The 20,535-nt window shown below is 40.2% G+C and overlaps 2 protein-coding genes across 6 annotated transcripts in view; one reads left to right on the forward strand and one right to left on the reverse strand.

Moving 5' to 3' along the window:
* The window catches only part of slc4a5a (solute carrier family 4 member 5a), a 37,230-nt gene extending 22,355 nt beyond the window's left edge, over nucleotides 1-14,875 (forward strand). Inside the window, exons 15-26 of one of the 3 annotated variants that reach the window (XM_051422066.1) lie at nucleotides 65-336; nucleotides 1,807-1,868; nucleotides 2,291-2,482; nucleotides 5,290-5,403; nucleotides 6,304-6,465; nucleotides 6,783-6,961; nucleotides 7,162-7,234; nucleotides 8,628-8,696; nucleotides 9,322-9,495; nucleotides 9,979-10,152; nucleotides 10,307-10,365; nucleotides 13,810-14,875. In XM_051422066.1, the coding sequence (XP_051278026.1) occupies nucleotides 65-336; nucleotides 1,807-1,868; nucleotides 2,291-2,482; nucleotides 5,290-5,403; nucleotides 6,304-6,465; nucleotides 6,783-6,961; nucleotides 7,162-7,234; nucleotides 8,628-8,696; nucleotides 9,322-9,495; nucleotides 9,979-10,152; nucleotides 10,307-10,365; nucleotides 13,810-13,975 (1,696 nt within the window). In that variant the 3' untranslated portion in view covers nucleotides 13,976-14,875. The remainder of the gene's footprint in view (nucleotides 1-64; nucleotides 337-1,806; nucleotides 1,869-2,290; nucleotides 2,483-5,289; nucleotides 5,404-6,303; nucleotides 6,466-6,782; nucleotides 6,962-7,161; nucleotides 7,235-8,627; nucleotides 8,697-9,321; nucleotides 9,496-9,978; nucleotides 10,153-10,306; nucleotides 10,366-13,809) is intronic. The other 2 variants (XM_051422067.1, XM_051422068.1) reach the window with 2 other exon arrangements.
* ogfod2 (2-oxoglutarate and iron-dependent oxygenase domain containing 2) overlaps nucleotides 14,673-20,535 on the reverse strand; it is a 239,773-nt gene continuing 233,910 nt past the window's right edge. Inside the window, exons 1-7 of one of the 3 annotated variants that reach the window (XM_051422084.1) lie at nucleotides 19,511-19,776; nucleotides 19,359-19,415; nucleotides 18,494-18,604; nucleotides 18,311-18,410; nucleotides 17,452-17,576; nucleotides 16,809-17,066; nucleotides 14,673-16,549 (exon numbers count right to left, since the gene is read on the reverse strand). In XM_051422084.1, coding sequence (XP_051278044.1) covers nucleotides 16,283-16,549; nucleotides 16,809-17,066; nucleotides 17,452-17,576; nucleotides 18,311-18,410; nucleotides 18,494-18,604; nucleotides 19,359-19,415; nucleotides 19,511-19,645 — 1,053 coding nt within the window. In that variant the 5' untranslated portion in view covers nucleotides 19,646-19,776 and the 3' untranslated portion in view covers nucleotides 14,673-16,282. Of the gene's footprint in view, nucleotides 16,550-16,808; nucleotides 17,067-17,451; nucleotides 17,577-18,310; nucleotides 18,411-18,493; nucleotides 18,605-19,358; nucleotides 19,416-19,510; nucleotides 19,778-20,535 lie in introns of those variants that run through there. The other 2 variants (XM_051422085.1, XM_051422087.1) reach the window with 2 other exon arrangements.

Below are 20,535 nucleotides of genomic sequence, written 5' to 3' on the forward strand. Positions count from 1 at the left end.
ATGTTTGTGTTGGTTTTATATATGAAGGCCCTTCGTAATGCATCCATTATCCTCACTCCCAAAGAAACAACGACATAGATTACATGGAGCTGCGTCTGTGGATCGGCATCCACTCCTGCCTGCAGTGTTTCATCCTGGTAGCTACAGACGCCAGCTACATCATCAAGTACATGACGCGCTTCACTGAGGAGGGTTTCTCCAGCCTCATCTCTTTCATCTTCATCTCCGACGCCATCAAGAAGATGGTGGGCTCCTTCAAATATTACCCCATCGACACGGACTTCAAGCCCGACTACGTCACCACCTACAAGTGCGAATGCCTGGCCCCAGACCCGAGTGAGTTCACCCCTTGGCTCAGGGAGATACAGGGGCATTGTCAGTGTGGCCACAAGTGTCTCTTTTTGGGTTCAGTAGACTGAATCCCCGGGCAGGTTGTAGACATTATAACCACCCTTGTTCAGTTTATAAAACACTTTAATGTGGATAACATTTCTTCCACTCTTAATGACATCAGAGTTACTGCTATTGTACTTAAAGGTCCAGTGTGTAACATTTCAGAGGATCTGTGGTCAGAAATGGAATATAATATTCTGTTTTCATTTCACTGAAAATACGAATCGTATTTTTGTTACCTTAGCATCAGCCGTTTTTATCTACAGAGGAAGCGGGTCCTCTTCTACGCAGTCCACCATGTTGAACTGCCATGTTTCTACAGTAGCCCAGAATGGACAAACCAAACACTGGATCCAGATAGCATTTTGTGCGAGTTTGCAGCCACCATAGTTTCTCCCATAAGCATGGAAGGCTGAGCTGTATGCAAATAACTGCAATCTGCAACTTAACCACCAGATGCCACTAAATCCTACACACTGGTCCTTTAGTTTTTACACTCTGTACGATTTAAATCAAGCGGCCAATTCTATGCTATGAATTTGATTTTTGAAGAGTAGTAAAATTAATGGAAATTGGTGGCTGCTTAAATGTCAATCTAAAGATTCCACCTAAGCTGTTGATGGAATAAACCTGGAAAACCACAGATTGGAATGAAATGCTCTCTAACACAGTAGTAAGTTCCCCTTCCAGGGGAAGCTGGACCCTTCAATGTTAGTTCTCTTGTCTCTTTGCTAACGTTAAAGCATCCACTAACACATAAGTCATATAGTGTGTTTTCTTGCCATTTTAGGTTGCCAATGTCCAACATTAGGTAACTTAGGTTAAACTGTTAATTTATTGATTTTTCTACATTTGTAGTAGAGATTGATTGAGTTTTTGCTTTTATTTAAGCGTTCCACCATTCCTTAGTTTGTCTACCAGAGATCACTCTATTCAGTACATGCCATCACAATTCCTGAATAAAAATGCTCCTATGTATGTATATCAAATATCTGCAATGATGATGACCAACTTTAACTACTGTTTTTGGGGTTGCATGGCTTAATGAAAATCTGATTTAAGTTAGATTCCTCCATTCAGATTCCTTACAGATTCCCACATTCCTCACTAATCTGTTTACTAGTTTTGAAAGTGTCAGTGATTTGCAGTAATTCCTGTAAACATTGATTTCTGTAACTGATTTGTCTCCTGTTTGCTTTCGCCATGCACAAACAATTTGGCTGCCGTCTCTTGCAAGTGAGTACCTCTTTTGTTTGTCTGCATGGGCCTCGGAGTGCTCTCTGCAATGTCCAGCAGCTGGATTCTCATTGTGTTTTCTTTTTCTTTCCCTTCTGTTTTCCTCCTCACCCCCCTCTTCATTTTCTGTCTCATTACCTCCCTGTCTCTGTCTGTCTCTCTCCCATTCATACACAGTGGCTGCAATGATCTTCAATGGTTTAGTTCCAATGCCAGATAACAGCTCTAGTGTCTCTGGGGTAAGTGCTTGTTTTCATTCAATTTAAATTTTTTGCCTCTTTTGTGGTGCATTGTATTTTAAGCTGAATGTTTTAAGGGTCGGTAACATTTCAGCTCTTCCCAGCAAAAATAACGGGATGATTAAAAGCCCAATGACAACATTGTTAGAAAAGAGCAAAATGGTTTGTTTACAGTCAACCCAGGTATCATCTCTGTCTGACAAAGAAGTCGCTTTGCTCTCCTCTTTCTCTCCTTTGTTTGTTCTTCACCATCTATCCCATCATCCTCTCTCACTCTCCTCCGTGGATTATAACTTCACATCCGTACCGGCAATTTTCACTCTGTCTGTGTTTACATTTTCCTCTACGTCTTCGTCAAAACACTTCACTCTTCATCTCTTCATCCTCTCCTGTCTCCCCACCACTGCCACCCACAATCCCAGTTGAATGTGACAGCTCTGGACTGGAGCCAGCTGAGCAAGAAGGAGTGTGTGAAGTATGGAGGCTCTCTGGTGGGAAAGTCCTGCAAGTACGTCCCCGATCTGGCCCTCATGTCTTTCATCCTCTTCTTCGGCACCTACTCCATGACCGTCTCCCTCAAGAAGTTCAAGTTCAGCCGCTACTTCCCCACCAAGGTGACAGATCTATCTATGTGTGTTTTTAAATTAAGAAAATAAAGTTACAAAATACTTTGCAGAATCCAGTAAGAAGTAATCATCCCCTCCAGACATATATTAAGACATACATACAAATAGTCTGCTTGGAATTGTCTGATATTATATATATATATACATATGGACAAAATTGTTGGTACCCTTCCGTTAAAGACAGAAAAAAAAAAAAGGTCACTGAAATAACTTGAAACTGACAAAAGTAATAATAAATTAGAAAATTAGACATTGCTTTTGAATTGTGGTTCAACAGAATCATTTTAAAAAACAAACATATGAAACTGGCCTGGACAAAAATGACGGTACTCATAGAAAAGATTGAAAATAATTTGACCATAGGGACATTTTAAACTAAGGTTTTCAAACTTGTAATCAGTCAGTCTGCCTATTTAAAGGGTGAAACGTAGTCACTGTGCTGATTGGTATTATGGTGTGTACCACACTGAACATGGACCACAGAAAGATAAGGAGAGAGTTGTCTCAGAGATTAGAAAGAAAATGATAGACAAGCATGTTAAAGGTAAATGCTATCAGACCATCTCCAAGCAGCTTGATGTTCCTGTGACTACAGTTGCACATATTATTCAGAAGTTTAAGGTCCACGGGACTGTAGCCAACCTCCCCTGGACGTGGCTGCAAGAGGAAAATTTATGACAAATTGAAGAGATGGATATTATGAATAGTAACCAAAGAGCCTAGAACAACTTCCAAAGGGATTAGAGGTGAACTCCAAGGTCAAGGTACATCAGTGTCAGATCGCACCATCCATCGCTGTTTGAGCCAAAGTGGGCTGAATGGAAGACGACCGAGGAGGACACCACTGTTGAAAGCAAATCATAAAAAAGCGAGACTGGAATTTGCCAAAATGCATATTGACAAGCCACAAGGCTTGTGGGAGAATATCCTTTGGACAGATGAGACATACTGGAGCTTTTTGGCAAGTCACATCAGCTCTATGTTCACAAACACAAAAATGAAGCATACATAGAAAAGAACACTGTACCTACTGTGAAACATGGAGGTGGCTCGGTTATGTTTTGGGGCTGCTTTGTCACATCTGGCACAGGGTGTCTTGAATCTGTGCAGGGTACAATGAAATCTCAAGACTACCAAGGCATTCTGGAGCAAAATGTGCTGCCCAGTGTCAGAAAGCTTGGTCTCAGTCGCAGGTCATGAGTCCTCCAACAGGATAATGACCCAAAACACAGCTAAAAACAGCTAAAAAAATGATTCTGTTGAACCACAATTCAAAAGCAATGTCTGATTTTCATTAGTTAATTTTCAGTAATTTTTTATTTATTATTACTTTTGTCAGTTTCAAGTTATTTCAGTGACCATTGTGAGTTTTTCTTTCTTTAACAGAAGGGTACGAACAATTTTGTCCACGTGTGTATATATATATTTAAGTCTATTCTCAGTGTATGTGGCTTCAAGTTTCTACATCACACTGTACAAGTTGCATACTGGACCAGGTCAGTGTACAGGTGTCCCTGGTTAGACTCGACTTGTTATAAGTCGCTCACCATTTTTTGGATCATTAGCATAATGAATGCAAATTGTTTTGTGAGGCTGCCTGTTCTGCTCCATTTGTGGTCAAGTTTTATTCACAGGGAATGTTACCCAATAGTAAAAAGAAACCGCAGAGCTGTAAGTCCTGCTGTCTTAAATCAGCAGACGAAAACATAACAAATTTAGTCAGTGGTGATATTAGGGGACCCCAAACAATTATAAAATATTACTCCTGCTGCCAATGATGTGCCATTAGAGCTGTGTCGTACTGTGACAGAAATAAATAGCAAATGGTTTGACATGAAGTTAGATGCCAAAAGACATAGATAGAAAGTCAAGGTGTTGGGACAGTCACAGAAATAAACAAGAGAATATTATGCAGCAGATGTTACACTGGCAGATACACTGCAGGATGTTCCCTGCATGAACACCCTGAGGCAGCTGTCAGACCCAAAGAATTTTTCAAACCAATACTGTGATGCCAAATTATGCCAGAAAAGAAAGAATTGTTTATATCCAAATGTTTCAGTACATTGGCATGCCATGATGATGATGATGATGATAATATGATCAACAGAATATTAATGCTGCATGTTTATTTATGTATTTTTATTTTTGTTGACTTTAGTAACAAGTGGTTCTTGCATGAGACTCACTGTGTGGCTCCTTCAGGTTAAAAAAAACATTTCCTTCCTCTTAAAACATTTGCAAAGGCATTATTTTTATCTTTTAATCTTTGCATCAAAGATATATAATAAGAACTAGATACCAAACGCCAAGATGGCGCCTATTCATTCCAAAGAAAATTGCTTGGCGCATACATCAAAAAAGTTTTCTTGCTACCACGTTTACTTCCTGGGTATGTGGCCCACAGAAAATATGCACCCTAGTGTTTCTCTGCTTGTCCTGCCTGTGAGTTCCCGCTCAGCCCATAGACTTTACATTGTGATGGCATCACAGATTTTTCTCAGCTCAAGGTAAGTTTTACAAATAGAAAACCTCAATGGATCAAAAACACACATTAGTCAGTAAAGTAAAGTGACCGGTTGTTGATTGTATACACTATATATATAAAAAAAAACAGATCCTTTCTTTTCACAGACACAGGGAGGATGCTATTTAGACTCAAGTGAAGGCAGGCACAGCTCAGCTTTTTCACTGTTTATGCCTCCTATCTGACCTGCTCTGTGCTTTCACTTCTGGAAAGAAATGTTTATTTCTCTCATTTGAACTGTTTTGTTTCTCTCTGTCTGTGGCACCAGTTGAGGAAACTCATCAGTGACTTCTCTATCTTCATGTCCATCATGACGTTTGTGGGGCTCGATATGTTGTTGGGACTCAAAACTCCAAAGCTGATCGTCCCCACAGAGTTTAAGGTACAACAGTTATTTTTCTTTTTTAGAAATATGATAACTGTTATCTAAAACTAGCTGCTCTCTAGTTTTTGACAAGATAAACTGATAAATAAGCTTTTGTTTTGGTTGACAAACAAATGCTTTAACGATTAAAGGAATAATTTCAAATTCTGCAAACTACACTTATTTGCTTTCTTTTCAAGAGTTGAGATGAGAAGATACCACAATACCACTCTCATGTCTGTCCATTAAATATCAAGCTGGAGACAGAAGATGGTTAGCTTAGCTTATCTTAGCATAGCACAAACACAGAAAACAGGGAAACAGCTAGCCTCACTCTTTTTAAAAGTGAAACCATCTGCTTACCAGCCTCTCTAAATCTCCAGCTTGTGGTTTGTGGTTGGTTAAGAGTGATCACTTCCTGGACTCCTGTAGTCACTGTGAGGTTGTCAGCCAACCGGCATATTTGTAAATGAGGCAGGCAAAACCTTAGAGATACCTCTCAGTATAATGCAGTCCAGTTCAGCACTACTGCAAACTACAACCTCAATGACACTCTCTGAGTGTCAATCAAAACTGAACGTCATTATCTTTGTAAAGGTAGGATTTATGGCTGGGCTGTTTGTATTAAATTGCATTAGATTTTATAGATGAACCTAATAAAGTGGCCTGGCTGCAGCTGTCCCCCCTCCTTCCTGTCCTGTAGCATCATACTAAATGGACAGATATGTGAGTGGTATCGATCTTCTCATCTAACTCTCTGCAAGGAAGCAAATAAGAGTATTTCCCAAAATGTCAACCGATTCAGATACTGGTTGAAAATGTCTTGTATTGATCTTATTCTTTATAAAATGTCCATGCACCATTATGGACATGAACTGCTTGTGGAAATAAAGTCTCCCACTCTCAATTTCCCACCAGCCAACTCGACCGGGTCGTGGCTGGCTGGTGATGCCATTTGGTAAGAACCCGTGGTGGGTTTATGTGGCCAGCTTCGTCCCTGCCCTCCTCGTCACTATCCTCATCTTCATGGACCAGCAGATCAGTGCAGTCATTGTTAACCGCAAGGAGAACAAACTTAAGGTATGTGTGCTACTGCTATACATTGCTTACAATTATAATAATTACTCATAATAAATTAAAAAAAACCTCCATAAAAGCTCATATTAAGTCCTAATTAAACATCAAATTCACATTTGAGTTCCCTGTTATTGTATTTATGGATGATAGAGGTCTTTCATAATTATAAAATTATATTATTGCATGTTGCTACCACAGATATATTGCACTCTGATGTACCCCATTTATAAATCACATTTATTTTTTAAAGAAAAATATAACAAAACAAGGCCTATCATCCCAGCCTCATAAAAATGATCTGTGTCTGGTTTCCCTGGCAGAAAGGCTGTGGCTATCATCTGGATCTGTTGTGGGTGGGCGTCCTAATGGCTGCCTGCTCCTTCATGGGCCTGCCCTGGTACGTTGCTGCCACTGTCATCTCCATTGCCCATATCGACTCTCTGAAGATGGAGAGTGAGTCAAGCGCTCCCGGAGAGCAACCTCAGTTCCTTGGGGTCAGGTTGGTCACATTACAAAAAACACAGACCACAGGAATAAAAAGAAAATTGTAACTTAATCCTTAATCTTCAGGCTGCCACTGGCAATATCACAGTATGAGAGAAACACCTTGCTAAGTCCTTTGTATTAGAAATAGAGAGAAGCCTTGTGAACTTGTCTTGACAGACTCTTTTGTACATGTAATCAATGTCCAATATACAGAGAACAAAGAATGACAGGCATTTTGGTGTTTGCACTCACCGGAGTCTCCATCTTCCTCGCTCCAGTACTTAAGGTATGAAGTACACGGTGGATGAATCACATGTGTTTGTTGTCTTTTTGTCCAGCATGAACAATACCTGTCTTTGTTCTGTGTTTCCTTTTGCTTGTAATCATGGTTGTAATGGAAGGCAAAGCCATCTAAATTCAGATCACTCATCAGTTGGAACTGACAGGATTAAAACCTGAATGAATGCTTTCCTGACATTATAACAAATTTACTATATTAACAGATATTAGTGGTCAGTTTAAAAAAAAAGGTTTTTCTTCTTGTTGTCAAGTTGATCATCTATGTTACTATTTTCACTACATCCCCACAGAACCCCAAGAGAATGTGTCCAATATTATAAATAAATGAGACATTGTGAAATAAAAAGGTAAGATATATATTGTAACCAACAAATTGTGAAAGAGATCATGTTTACTTCATTGTAATCTTTTGAATTTCAAAATGCCGTATTGCATAACTGCATTTTCCCCAGTGCCACCTGTTGTTTCGGGTCACATTTTATGACGGTCATGTTGTGACCGCCCCGAACCAAAGTCTCATGCCCCTCTTAAAGGTCCATTGTGTAACATTTAGGAGGATCTACTGGCAGAATGGAATATAATGTTCATAGGTATGTTTTCATTAGTGTATAATCACCTAAAAATAACTATCATTGGTTTTTAGTGGCCGCCATAGTTTCTGGAAGGCTGAGCTATATTCAGATAGTTGCAATCTGCAACTTCACCTCTTAATCCTACACACTGGTCTTTAAAGCATTAAAAAGTTGCTAACAAATGTAACCAATTAGCTCCAGTTAGCTAAAGCAACAACAATGCCATAGTGATTATGAATTAAGCAACTAGGGACTCAATAAAATACACTACACAAACTCAGTAATTGGCCTCTCAGTTACCTACTGCCTTCTTTTATTGAACTGCTAATGTTATCATGCACCAATCAAATGACACAAGCAGCAAAGGTCAACATACTAACATAACACTAACATACTAGTAAAAGAAAAATATGATTTAACAGTTTGTTTTTTGTGGCATATAAGTCAGTCCGATGTCTTCATATATGCATATTATTTCAGAACACTGACTTTTGAAAAATAACATTTCGAAATAAAGATTTGAATGAACTCAAATGGAACTTGTGAAAATTAGAATGATTAAATAACGTTTACTATAATTGAGGTGAGTTTGAATTATTTCACAATGTATTTGTTCATTTATAAATGCTATACAATTTATTACCGGGTTATTTATTTCAGAATTTATTTGCTATTGGACACTCCATACATCACTGCCTATAGTGTTGGCAATGTAGAAGCTGTTTGGAAATGCTTTACAATAACTGTACTGTACTGTACTGTACTGTACTACTGAAATAACCAATGTTTTCTCCCTGCTGCTTGTAGTTCATCCCCATGCCTGTGCTGTACGGTGTCTTCCTCTACATGGGCGTAGCTTCCCTCAGTGGAATCCAGGTACACTGTGTGCCAGCTGTTGATGTTGTTTATCATAATAAATTTAGTTATTGTGGCTGGATATCTTACTTATTGCATTTTTGACGGAAAGCAGTTTATTTAAAGCTTGCCTAGCAAACAAGGAGGCAGAAAGGCAGGCATGATCCGCAGTGTGCTCACAGACTGAAGAGACAACAGAATCATATGACAAAATTAAATTCTGGGGGGATTTGTTAGAAGCTCCCAAATTTTGTGAAAGTGCAAATTGTGTGAAATGGAGAAACAAGATATCAAACTCTGGATAAATAAACTACACCTGTGGATGGCTGTGTGTCAGTGTATGTTTCTGATTGCCAGGTGTCTCATTATAATATCCAATATCGAGAGTAACAATTACAATCACAGGCGCATTTAGATGAGTTGAAAAACCTATAGCTTTGGGGTCGATGAGTTTGTGCTAGAGCAGGTGCTCCTGAAAAGTAACTTTCCACCAACTCACTGCACAGGCAGACTGAGCTGTGCCTGTGACGCATACAAATCCACCCAAATAATTTGGGATTAATCATTCATATAGGTCTGCATGTAATTAACCTGTGCCACTCAGACCTTTTGCTCTTCTCTCCCATCTCTCCCTCGTCCTCTACAGTTCTGGGACAGGATTAAGTTGTGCATGATGCCATCCAAGCACCAGCCCGACTTCTCCTACCTGCGTCACGTTCCTCTGAGGAAGGTGCACCTGTTCACACTGGTCCAGATCATATGTCTGGCTGTGCTCTGGATCCTCAAATCCACCTTCTTGGCCATTATCTTCCCCGTTATGGTATGTGATAAAATACATTTGCAGCGCAGCTTTTGATGACTTGTTGTATTGTGGGTGTAATAAGAGAGGCTGCTGTTTTGAACCCTTTTAACGTGCATCTTGTGTAATCAGATAATTTAATATAATTTAGTAGCACAAGGCATGAAATCAAGGCTTTTTTCCAGGCATCCAGGATGCTTTGAAGATGCTCCAGTAATCATTCTTGCAGAGATCTAACCAGCATTTTTTCAATGAGATATCCATATTGAAATTGATTGTTAGGATGTTAGCAAATGTAAAGAAACATGACAGAGGTTTAATGCCACCTTTAGTGTGTAAAATTGAGTGTAAATGTCAAGAGAGGAAGTTATCTGATTTTGCTGTGTATACCAGTGATTTATGTCATTAACAAATGCTTAATCCTACTCAGACCATATGAGATGAATATTAATGGGAGTTAAAACAAGGCCTGTGTGTCAGTGAAGCTCTGTGCCAAACCCTCAGATCCTGGGTCTGATGGTTGTCCGAAAGATGCTGGACATGGTCTTCTCCCAGCATGACCTGGCCTGGCTGGACGACCTCCTTCCTGAGAAAGAGAAGAAGAAGAAGGAAGACGCTAAGAAGAAGGGGAAGGAGAAGGATAAGAAGAAGCCCAAAGCAGACGACAGCGAGGAGGAGGTGAGAAACTTGAGCTTCTGCTGCCCCCTGCAGGAATGATGGGTCTTGACACAAGTTTCTGATGATCTGTGTCTGTGCGTGAATGTGTGTGTGTGTGTGTGTGTGTGTGTGTGTGTGTGTGTGTGTGTGTGTGTGTGTGTGTGTTTACTTGCAGGACAAGTCCCACCCGTACTCCAACCACTCACCCAGCTCTGAGTCAGACTTGGATCGCAGGTATTGTGTCCTCAAACTGCACATCCCCTACAAAGATCTCGTCTACCCTGATGTTGTACAGTCTCAGTGGGGAGCGTACTGCCAGGCTGCTGCCACACACAGCGCTCTTTAACAGACACACTCATCCTCTATTACACAGTCATAGATAGGTACCTATTGTGTATCCTACGTGCATGGGAATATTTTGATCATACACAATAAATGTATTCAAATTAAAGGGTCAGTTCAAAGAAATTACAAAAAGAAGCTATATTTTCTCCCTTATCTCTAGTGGTACCTACTGAAACACTGAGATATTTTTATCAGTCAACCAGCTCAGGTGGAATAAATTATATGAATGTAGAATATGTGTAGATATTTAACGTCTAGGCTCTGACTTCATCACAAACACCAAGCAGGGAGTAGATGTTTTTTTTCCCCTGGGAGCCTGCATGTCGATACTGGGGTTGATGGGACAGCTTTCAAGTGAGCAGTGTGGCAGCAGGCATAGCAGTAAGAGAGTGAGCAGACAATTGATAGTTTAAAAACACTGCCATGACTAAAAGGAGGCTTTAAATCACTGGTTCCGAACCTGGAGCTCCTGACCCTCAGTAGTTGTTTCCAACGCTTCACAGGGCTTTGTGAGGTCTTCTTCATTTTAAGGAGTGTAAGTAAACATTAGGTACTGCATCTCAGATTTTAATTCACTTTTATGAAGAAAACTAAATTAAATGATCATTATTATTATTTTTTAAAATGTAGATTATTATTTGAGAAGAATGCGAGATACATTCACAGAGCCTTCACTCTTCCTTAAATCACTGTAATGCAATATTCACAGGAAATAATTTGTATCCAAATCACTAATACACCAACTTCCTGCAGTTATTGTGTTCACTATTTGGGTTCATTGTACAGTTTATCGGTTGTTCTGTTTGTTATTGTTACATTGAATATAATTAGAAATATTCATAAAATAAGTCACTTAGTTGGGGGTCATCAGTTTATTCAGCAATTGAAAATGGGTCCCTTTACTATAAAAAGTTGGGAAGTTTAGATATATGCTGCAGAGAGAAGAGTATGCCATGTGAGTGTAGCAGCAGCCTAGAGGCTGTTATACTATATAATCCACAGAAGACATACTTTAAAAAACATACTGGAACTAATAGAAGTTAGTTAGTAAACTGTAGACAGTGAGGTCTGTGACTTCTCAAGACCAACTACATTTAAGCTTATGGGAAAAAGTATTGTAGAGCCCCTGTGCATTAGGTGACAGACACCACTGCACCATGTCAAAGTAGCTTCAAAGCCCAGCACGGTACGGGCCTGTACAGCAGCGGTACAGCAGTGGATTCTCCAGGCGGGCGCAGGGTGAACAGCTACACCTCCACTGTAATGTAGTGGTAGCAGCAGTCTATAAGACAGATATTAAAAACCTTTGCAACTACATCTCAAACTTTCAGCATGGTTAGATACCACTACATGTAAGTTGTAATATGGTTTTTGTAATTTGGGTGAATTGGCCCTTTAAAAATATGGCCAAAACTACATCAAAAGCCTCAAACAGAACAATTGCACACAAACTTGAACTAAACTGTTAGTTCAATACCTGTCATATACTGGGGTATACACAGTAGCATGAAAGTAGTCCATAAAAGCCCTTATTTAGTCGTGGTGCTGCATTGCATTATATTTTGGTGCTTTTAATATAGTTCCCTGTGAAAAAACAACCTATTAGCTCAGATGTGTACTGTGTTGTTTTCAACTAAATAATGTATTGCTGTATTACATGCTCTCTAACAAGAAAATGCCCTTCTTTTTTATTCCTTCCTTTGTTCATTTTTCGATTTTCCGAATAAATGTAAATTATAAACATGGTCACTTTTGTGGGTGGACATGTGCATCCACATACAAATTATTCATACCTAACATTGTCCTCATAGTCCAGTTTCCTCACGTTTGGGCTCCTCTCCATGCACTTTAAGGCAATGCAGATGATTGTAATGTTATTAACTGTATAATCCTGCTGCTACTCTTCCTGTGTCATGTGCCAAGTGTCTCACAGTATGTGCATTGCGCTACCATTTGTACATACAACTCATTATATATATATATATATTATATTGTAATTCTTCATTGATGTGTGTTGTTAGATTTGAAATATTCTAAAAGGCAGTGACTGGCTGATGAGCTGAAATGCATGCTGTATAGTTTGCTCTGTGTCTCAAAGCCACTGGTCAGGATTTGTTAGAATAAATATGTGAAATTGAAATAGATAATGTGTTTTCAATATTAAATCTGTTGCATATAGAGGATTTATTGCAGGCCAGTTCGTGTCCAACTGTATAATCATCCACATGCAACAAGCATCATTGTTTTGGTTGTTTCTTTTTCCTCCATGTGCTGAATCTCTTTAGCAAATCTGCGATGCTCACCCCTGCATGTGAACTGTAGCCTGACCCTGGCTTTTTGCTCTCTAAACTACCCTCACCTGGAGCCGCAGCAGTCTCAGCGGAAACGTTAGCATTTCAAGTGCAGCTGATGAGGCTATTTGTGCTAACCTGCTCAATGCGCTAAGCATTTAACCACAAATACTTTGTTTGACTGTGTTTTTTTTTCCTTTGTGGGAGATTAAGAATTTCAAAATTGCCCATCATGTCTGCATTGCTTTGAAAGAGGCATGGTTTGGAATGGACTTGATTAATATGAATTTGTTTTCCGGGATGTTGCCAACTGTGGATGTAGCTCAAGAAAATTACACTTTTTATTGAAAGCTTTATGCCTGCCTTGAATGCATTTCCATCACCAACCCTTCCAAACCCATTACTTGTTCAACAAATGACTGAATGCAAAACCTTATCTGGAAGCTCTATTTTACCAAACTCTACTGGCTTAAAGAGTGCAAAAGTTGGTTGCTGATTTGCATTAGTATACATAAAAACTCTCATTGGATGTCAAAACAAAACTGTAGTTTAATTTGTGAACTATTAAAATATATGATATGATATTGAGTTCAATTAAATGTAGTCATTAATGTAAAGGCAATACACTTTCACTTTCCTATTACCACTACTTAAGTTGCATTTAAACACAGTTCATATGGCACTGAAATGCACTTCCTGCTCCACTACTAACATACTGTCAGACAAGTATAGAAAATGTGGCTGGGTCTTGGGGTGAAGGTTTTCAAAGGGCCACAACAAACCGATTCTCATGTTCATGGTATAAAACCTTTCCCGGCCTCAAAGTACTCTCTCCCAGTCTTAGCCATGAGGCGTTATGGCCACAGACAACCACTACAGTCCCTTCTCTCTTGCTCATCACTGACACGAGCTGCTGTAGTGTTTGGCTGGGGTCATGATGGGCCGCATGGCTGAGCTCCTCCACCCTGCCTGGCCTCCTCCCTCAGCCCTCAGTGTTTTTGGCCGTGGGTGTGTATGGTAACTGGAGCTTGCCCTTCCTCAGCATCACCCTCCACCTGAAGATCTCCTGCCCGTCGTCTCCGGCCATGCCAATGGGCCGAGGGATGGCCTGCCCCGTGCCCCAGGTCAAGATCGAGATGGAGTCGGACTACGACTCAGACATCGACCACCACCGCCCTCGGGACATGAGCAGTGAGACCACCTTATAAGGCGGAGGCTCAACGTCTTGTTGACAGGACACGACTATGTGTGGGCAAGCTACTCGATGCAGCCAGTGCTGACCCACGGACAGTACAAGGTGGCACAGACAGACTGACAGCTGTGAACAAACTGACACCTTACCAGACTGGCTGAAATGGGACCGATCCAATCAGTGCCACTGGAGAAGCATCTGCTTTAACACTGGTGCATTTTTGACAGGTTTTGCTTTGAATAATATATTAAAAACTAAATTTATTTATTTACATGTATGATGTAAATAGCCATAATAAGAGAGGAAATATTTATCTGTATGTGCTGTATAGGATAATATATTTGATGTGAAAATATTTATCTTAATACATACTTACTATATATTGAAACTGTGCTAATTACTCCAAATCCAAACTAATCTTGAAATCAGTATAACGTCAGAACTTATTGTACAATAATTCCACATCAGCAGTGTGAATGTGAAAACAGGCACCGTGTTAGTAAGAGAACCATTTGCCATGAGGTTGTAAAGTCTACTGTACAAAGCCATGCCTTCTACTGTACGTTAGCCTTTGTATATTTGTGTTTTGGTGTTTGTTTGAATATGTGCCACTGATCCCAGAGAACCACTCTCCTTTCCCCGTTTCCCTCCACTTCAACACTCCATATTGGCACATTAACCTGGAACAAAAAGAAACAACCAAAAAGTCCTGATGTTGTTGAAAGGGATCGATTTATTGTGCAGGCTGTATCGGACAGGTTTATATTTGTTTTTACTCGCAAAGACTCTGTATGAGAGCATAATTAACCTCCACCACAACACTACGTGCATATGACAATAGCAAGAGATGCACACACAATGGATATTCATAAACTGACAGATATAATTTATGTAATTAAAATTCCATTATTCCAAATGATGTGGCCTGTCTTGTGTTGAACATCATGATATTTTGTATCTATAGCATAGCTGAGACATCTGTGACTTGGTCAATTCAAAAGTTAAATACACATCATCACAAATGTGTATTCCATTCTTCCTGATCCAAAAAACAGTCAACATGGTTGGTCAATAGGAAGCCAGATTACAGTCAGCCAGTCAAACATGAGAAAAACAAGCATGTTATCCTGGCAGAGGAGTGGTTAATATTAGCAACGCTGACATGGATTTATGAGCAGACAGATATCAACCATCACTGACAGATAAACAATTACGGGGAAGATGCTGTACTGGATGTATTAACAGGGATGCACTGATCTGATACACTATAGCTTCTGGGGCCAAAACTGATCTTAGAAAGTGGATCAGGTGTCTGCCAGATGTGACCGCTCCACGATGTCACTGTAAAGTTAAAGGTGCCCTGTGGTGTCTGCTGGTTTACATTTACTTACGTTCAGTGTTTCTTACCGAAATCCACGGTGTGTCCCCCTGAGGTCGGAGACATGTTGAGTTTATTTCCATCCTCATTACTCATTTGCAAAGCAGAATTTTGGAATATTTTAAATCATGCATTCTTTAAATGGCCGCAAAATGTGAAGTGTACCTAATGACTGTGCCAAAAATTGTGATGCGATTGGTTTCACATGCTTGATTCCTATTTCTGTTTCCTGTGAGAATCATTGTGTGTGTGTGTGTGTGTGTGTGTGTGTGTGTGTGTGAGCGTGCGTGAGTAAAAACAAAACAGGGACCCACTCCTACAAATATTGTTCTATGGTGCTACTAGTGGTAAAAAATTCCACAGGGTACCTTTAAATATTCCCACTTTATTCACTGACTGAATGCTACAGCAATCCCTGGCCTCATGTTAGCGTCCCATCCCAATTCATTTCACAAAGAGAGACTTTAGAGCCTTTACAGACGGTACTCAGTGTTAGAGGAGAGCCTGACTTTGTAGTCAGAGTAGTGTTTCCATCAGTTTTTAAACACACATTATCTCTAATTCCTCTTTGGCACAAACACAGTACAATCACACTGTCTATTAAAGAGGCTTCACCGGTCTGTGTTTATATTACTGGACTCACATTGAAGTTATAAATATACCGATCACATAATGGGACACCACTGCATGTCTGAAACGCAGAATTATAGTATCATTACATTATTATTAATAGTACAAATAATAAATATTCATCATTCCAATTTGGAATACATAATCATTGTTAATTCAATTAAATTGCTTTCTACAGTCTATTCAACCATATCACCTGACAGAAAATCTATATTGGAAGAACCTAAATCATTTTCAAAATAAATTGAAATAATTCGGTCACCTGGGGGGGCCAAAGTCACAAATTTCAAATCCTACTCGCACACAGTGTCTTCATCACGTCAGCACACACGAAGCGTTGAGTGGTGCATCGGGGTGTTTGGTGAACCCGTCAGCAAAGCCCTCCCCTTCCACCAGCGTCGGCCTCTTGTTGCACATGGGGCACAGTTTGTTCCGTTCCCGGGAGGCTCTCATCCAGATGATGAGGTTCCAGCGCTGGCCGGAGGAGATGGGCAGGGCCCCGTGCATGTGCTGGCCCCGGTGGAGGAGGCCCTCGGTCACCCTGTGTTCAACCTCTGAACACTCCGTCTCACTTAAAGGCACCTGCAGGAGGCAACACATGGTTAAACATTTTTGTTTGGAAATGATATCAACATCAAAGTCTTTTCACAATTCTAATTTATTCATAACATTAAGTGGTTTCACGTTTCTAATCGGAGGCAATTACAGTATTTCTAAAATCTCTATCTGTCAGCTGGCTTTCTTATCTTAAAAATGAAGGACATTATTTGGAACAACTAATATTATACTGGTGGTTGTAGGTGTAGTAACAGTAGTGATAACGGTAGCAGTAGATATTCACCTGTTTCATGTCACCAAAATAAAGGTTTCCCTCAGTGAAGTCCTTGCCCAGCGACACATTGAGGGTGACCTCTGCGTTGTCGTAGTGGTAGCTCAGGTCCACGTCTTCATTCATGTCATATTTCACAACAAAGGCCTTGTGGCTGTCCAGACAGCGCCCCCCACAGTCCGGGTACAGCAGGGAGGTGAGCGAGTGCAGGTAGTGCTCACGGAGGGCGGTGATGAAGCCCTCGTCGAAGCCCAGTTCGTTCAGGAGGATCTGGAAGAGAGAGAGAGAACGAGAAGCATATGGTGAATAAAAGGTGACGTAACACTGATGTTTAATTCCCTGACCTTACAAATAAATATGTAAGCCAGAGCTCTTCATGGCTTTTACGTCTCCCTAATTTAAGGTTTCAGCTGAAGGGCTCCATCTTGGCTAACGACCATGTAGTGCAATGAATTTTTAAAGACATACAATGCATGTTGCTGTGAAATGACCCCTGAATTCTCATTATAGTGCCTGCATGCACATGCCTGGAATACGCCTCTCATATGTCATGAGTGATGGGACTAAGGATCCAAATGTCATGGCACAATAAAGATGATTTATATATATATATATATATATATATATATATATATATATAAAGTAAAGCCATTACCCCATAATGGTTCATGGTGTTGGGTCTTCCTTTAGGGGCGGATGACTGCTCGAAGTGCTCAAGCTCCTCCACCAGCTCCTCACAGAAGCTCTTCTCAAACACTGGGAAGCGATACACCCTTGCCGCTTCAACAGGGGGATGGGAGTTAATTTAATTAGAAGATGCTCCATGTAGCACTTTTACACATCAATATATTGTACAAACGTGTATAGTGGTTATCCATTACTTGTAAAACAAAAATTCCATTTGCAGCTGAGCTGTGTATTTTTTCAGACGGCTGTTTATGTTCTTCTCTCTTTGTGTACAAGAAGCTGTGTGTGTGTGTGTGTGTGTGTGTGTGTGTGTGTGTGTGTGTGTCACATGTTTGAACAAGGGGGTAGGGCTGAGAGATGTTATGTGTAAGATTAATGACTGGGACATGTCACAAATCTTGTACTGCATGTTTTGTGTGTGTGAAGGTATTAATGTTTAATGTTAGCCTGACACCGACCTAAGATAGACTACTATCCTATATATTAAGGTATTATTATGTTTGTTGGTAAGAGACTGCAACAAAAACCTCATGGGGAAAAGTGAACCTCAAAAGCATGACATTAAAGCTGCAGTAGGTAACTTTTATAAAAATAACTTTTGTCATATTTGCTGAAACTTTCACTATATCCAGACAGTAGAACATGAGACAGATAATCTGTGTACAAATCCGGTTCCTGTGGCTCCTCCTAGTGCTCTTAATGGTATTTGCAAGAATCCACTGTATCTAAATGAAAACAACCAATCAGAGCAGAGAAAGATAAGGTACTCTTTGATTTCACCACGAACTTGGACCACCGGTATGAAATGAAAGCATTTTCCAGCTCACCTGCCTCTTCCTCCAACAAGTCTGAGAGCCCCTCTTCACTGGCGCCGGGGCTGCGACAGTACTCAACAATCTGCTTGAACTTTGGCGCGAGGTAGGACTCCTGAGGAGAGGCGTCGTGTCTCAGTAATGTGTTATTGACACATTAATACTGACGCTATCAGCAGTGGCGGACGCAGTAAATACCTGCAAGCGGTAGACGTGAGGATGGAGGGGATGGTACACGTCTTTTATAGCAGCAGCTCTCTCAGCGGACGCCACACCAAGGCGCCTTCGCCTGTCCACTTCCTGTGAAATCTAATCAGAGTAGTTATCCAGTTAAGTTAGGCTACTGCAGATATTAAGGTGAGTTTCCTCATAATCACACTCTCATAGCACTCCCATATTATAAATTAAGATATTCATCATTTGTCAGGAGGTTTCCTCTGCCATTTTGGCTCTATTCTCTACGGGGACGCCTCTTTCTCTGGAGGAACAGGAAGTTCTCCATGATGAAACCGACTAGACATATTTATAAAACGTACTTTTTGTTGTATTCACTGACACTTTCACAATATGCTGACAGTAGAACAGATAATCTGTGAAAAACAATCAGGTTCCTCTGGCTCCTCCTAGTGGTCCTAATGGTATTTACAAGAATCCACCGGCCGAATGAAAACAACCAATCAGAGCACAGGAAGATGAAAAGATGCTTTTGGTTGGAGGCTTGAAGATAGTTGCATCAATATCTGACAACCTGGGAATGAGACTCGACAATCAACTATCTTTCTTGGCTCTGATTGGTTGTTTTCGTTTCTTACAAATGCCATTAGGAGCACTAGGAGAACCCGTAGATTATGTGTCTCATGTTCTACTGTCAGCATATAGAGAAAGTTTCACCAAACATAACTAAACGTTTAAAAAAAGAATAATAATAATAAAAAAACAACTACTGAAGCTTTAATGGCATACCGACTGAATGCACATATCTGGACTAGGGGGTCAACCTTTACCTGTTGTTGGTTTTGTTCTTATATACACACACACACACACACACACACACAGACTTTACCTTGTTAAGCACATCCTCAAACTGCTGCTCCGTCACGCAACCGAGCCTCCTGAGCAGCTGCGTAGCGATAATGAACATACAACAGAGTTTACAAAGCGGCCATGTCACTCCCAAGAGTTCTTCTTTTTTAAATCTAACTTCTATCTACTCACTGTTTGATAGTCCAGTCTGAACTGCTGCTCCGACACGAAGCGGACATGGAGCTTGTAGTCCTTCAGGAAAATGTTATCAGTTGTGAAACAGTCGCAGAAATAAAACTGAGGATTTCCGCCTTCCTCGTTTGACATCACTACTCGTTTAAAAGAAATGACTTCAATAAAACACGCAGTGAACCGCAGTAATATCAGCCATTAACTGCGAAAGCTACACGGCTACTTCTTGGTTAGCAGCAACAAACATAACACTTCCGGTTCGAAGTCTTCAAAATAAAAGTGTCCCCCCTTACGAAACCTAAATTGACAACAAATTCAGAGAAAGTATAAACATGGCCACAAAATCCAACTATATTTAATACATTTCAGACATTTTCTGGCTGTGATTGTAAGGACAGACAGAGACGTAAAGTAAGGGGAATCTGGCCCGTAGTCAAAACTAAAAGTTATTTGCCAACCACCAAGGAGAGACTGCCCTCCAGTGGTGTCAGAGTGTAACTACACTGTAGTAGCATAGTACCATCTGAAGCATCTTAACAGTTCCTTTCCTGTGTCTCTTTATGTGTTTTTTGTTCTACTACGGATACTTGTACTGGCCGATGTAGTTACACATCGTGACCACAAGAGGGCAGAAACGCATCATTATAAAGTAACGTTGGACACTAATACATGTAGGTGGAAAAACATAAATGTAGTAGTTAAAGCTGTTTTATTCCGTTACCAGGTAAAGTTTTGACATTTATTAAAAATGTAAAGTTGTATTTACTCATTGTGACCACTTGAGGGCTATGTACAGTAAAGAGTAGAAGGAAAACTTTCATATGTTAAAAGTTATATATACTGTCAATCGCAAAACACAGTGCCATACTAACGCTTCCGGTCAACACATTCAAAATAAAAGTTTCAAACTAGACAAAGGACCTTTCTTTTTTCACAGCACTAATTTTGAAGGAAATAATAGGGTAAAGTCAGGTCTTACCAATAATACCAGTTAAGGCTCTGTTTTCCATTTAGTGTAACAGAAC

The sequence above is a fragment of the Dicentrarchus labrax genome, unplaced genomic scaffold, assembly GCF_905237075.1.
Source record: "Dicentrarchus labrax unplaced genomic scaffold, dlabrax2021, whole genome shotgun sequence".
NCBI lineage: Eukaryota > Metazoa > Chordata > Actinopteri > Moronidae > Dicentrarchus > Dicentrarchus labrax.